This window comes from Penaeus monodon, chromosome 34 (assembly GCF_015228065.2).
Source record: "Penaeus monodon isolate SGIC_2016 chromosome 34, NSTDA_Pmon_1, whole genome shotgun sequence".
Taxonomy (NCBI): domain Eukaryota; kingdom Metazoa; phylum Arthropoda; class Malacostraca; order Decapoda; family Penaeidae; genus Penaeus; species Penaeus monodon.
Window position 1 is genome coordinate 26,575,032 of NC_051419.1, and position 2,028 is coordinate 26,577,059.

At 38.1% G+C, this 2,028-nt stretch overlaps 1 protein-coding gene across 1 annotated transcript in view; it reads right to left on the minus strand.

Annotated features, from left to right (window-relative positions):
* LOC119594671 (cyclin-T2-like) overlaps positions 1-2,028 on the minus strand; it is a gene marked incomplete in the record, with an annotated part of 20,280 nt that overhangs the window by 10,956 nt on the left and 7,296 nt on the right. Inside the window, 2 exon segments of the mRNA XM_037943727.1 lie at positions 498-621; positions 1,109-1,319. Of these exon segments, the coding sequence (XP_037799655.1) occupies positions 498-621; positions 1,109-1,319 (335 nt within the window).

Here is a 2,028-nt window from a genome sequence, read left to right on the forward strand (position 1 = left end):
CTAATTCATAATTTCAGTATATAGTGCAAAATACCAACTGCATAAATCATACAATATCAAAATAAAACAAGCCACCTTCTAAAACAATGTGAAGGTAAAACCTTCAATGACTTTCATGTGAAGCAGATATAAGGATCTACCTCGCCATGAAAACTTCTAACTGTGTACTGATCAACCATTTTGTGCATCAACTCATTGAAGGTCTACTCTTAATGTAATATATACATTAAGAACAAACCCAAATTAATTACAAAAAAAATATTTATGAACACTTTTATCTCAAAATGACAGCTCTAAAATCACATCTAACAACAGTAATACACATAGAGGAAATACTGTGCATGTGAACAGACTCAAAACAGAAAATAGCACGTACACACTAGACCCCATATTAAACATCAGTCATGAAAAAACATCTCTGAGAGAGATTCCACCGAGGTTAACAGGGTCTATGTGTGGCGCAGTGGTCCTACCTAATTTGTTTTTGAAGTACTCACCGCGGACGAGTTGGCAGCACTTGACCACGTGTGTGTGTGGATGGTCTATGGCAACATCAAAGCCCAGGGTCTGTAGCAAAATGTTCTCATTCACGACTAGCTCCTGTGCTCTTTCCAAATATGCCTGTATGATTTGTAGAGGAAAAGAAAGAGAACTGGTCAGTAAAATAAAAGAGATGAGAGAATGGCAAAGAAGGGTATGGGACAAGGAAAAATAAAAGGGATACAAGATCAATAAGTTTGCAGAAACCTTTTCCACTCTGCCTTTTCCTGTGTGATACATCCAACCAGATTTCCCTTATATAAATGCAATTCTTAATCATTCATAACTAAAGCAATGGTGAATGAAGCCATGGCACCCCTGAATGTCAGCCCCACTGATGATGATGAAAGCTATAGTTTTCTGAACTTCTAAATGAACATCTAAATTTTGTTCTTGAAATGATTATAGTGTAAGGAATACACACAGCTGGTAACATTGACAAATACAAACCAAACTCTTTCTCAGCAGCACCTTCTCTCACTTACCCTTTACCCCCCCCCCCCCCATCTACCTCTACAAGAAGCTACATACCAGGAAAAAATCCAAACATTTTCCTGAATCCACTCACCTCTGACTGTGTGTCCAGAGGCGGATGGTCACGGAACAGGCAGTGATAAGCCACTTTGATGACATGTTCCAGCTTTCTGGGTTGTTCCTCGACTTTGGCAGCGAGGAAGAGGGCAGCCGGTGCGATGGAGTTGCGGTGAAAACGGGTGAACGGATGATACATGTAGAAGCGGTGCATGTAAACAATGGCCGTGTTGATAGCCAATTGGTTACTGAATTACTGGTTAAGGAAAAATCACAGAAAAAGAGGGAAACGCATCCAAGGGTTACCTTTATATATTGATGCGGATGTACACTGAAAAAGCTAAATTTCAAGGAAATATAAATGTTCTTACAGCTGACAGGACAATTAATATAATACACAGATTGCAAAACACTTCATATTTTACTTTACATACAGCTGAGTCTAATTTAATGTTACCACAATTATTACCATTTATTTTAGTGCTTTATTGAGGAGAAGAAGCACCCCCCCCCCCACACACACATGATATGAGAGGTATATTTGCTCTTCTGATGTCTAAAATCAGTAACAAGCAAAAAAATATGGTGTTAGCAATATTAAGTCTAAATACATACATCAAATGCTAGAGAACAAAGGTTAGCACATGATATCCAATTTATGAACTGTCAATTTAATTACAGCACAATATACAAACAAGTACCAAAGTCAATGGCAAACCTTGAGACTAAGATGCTGACAATAAACTATTCAGGCATCTTTTAGGTACTGCATTATATAACTTGATCCAAGAAAAGGTTGCTTGGTTTCAACAGAGATAAAGTTATGCAATACATTAGGTAATCATGAAGTGATATCATAACACATTCACATCTGGGCTTTTTTACATATTTCCTCCTCTCTCTCTACCTTTCTGCCAAACTAAGGATTAGCAAGCCCCCCCCCCCCCCCACAATATA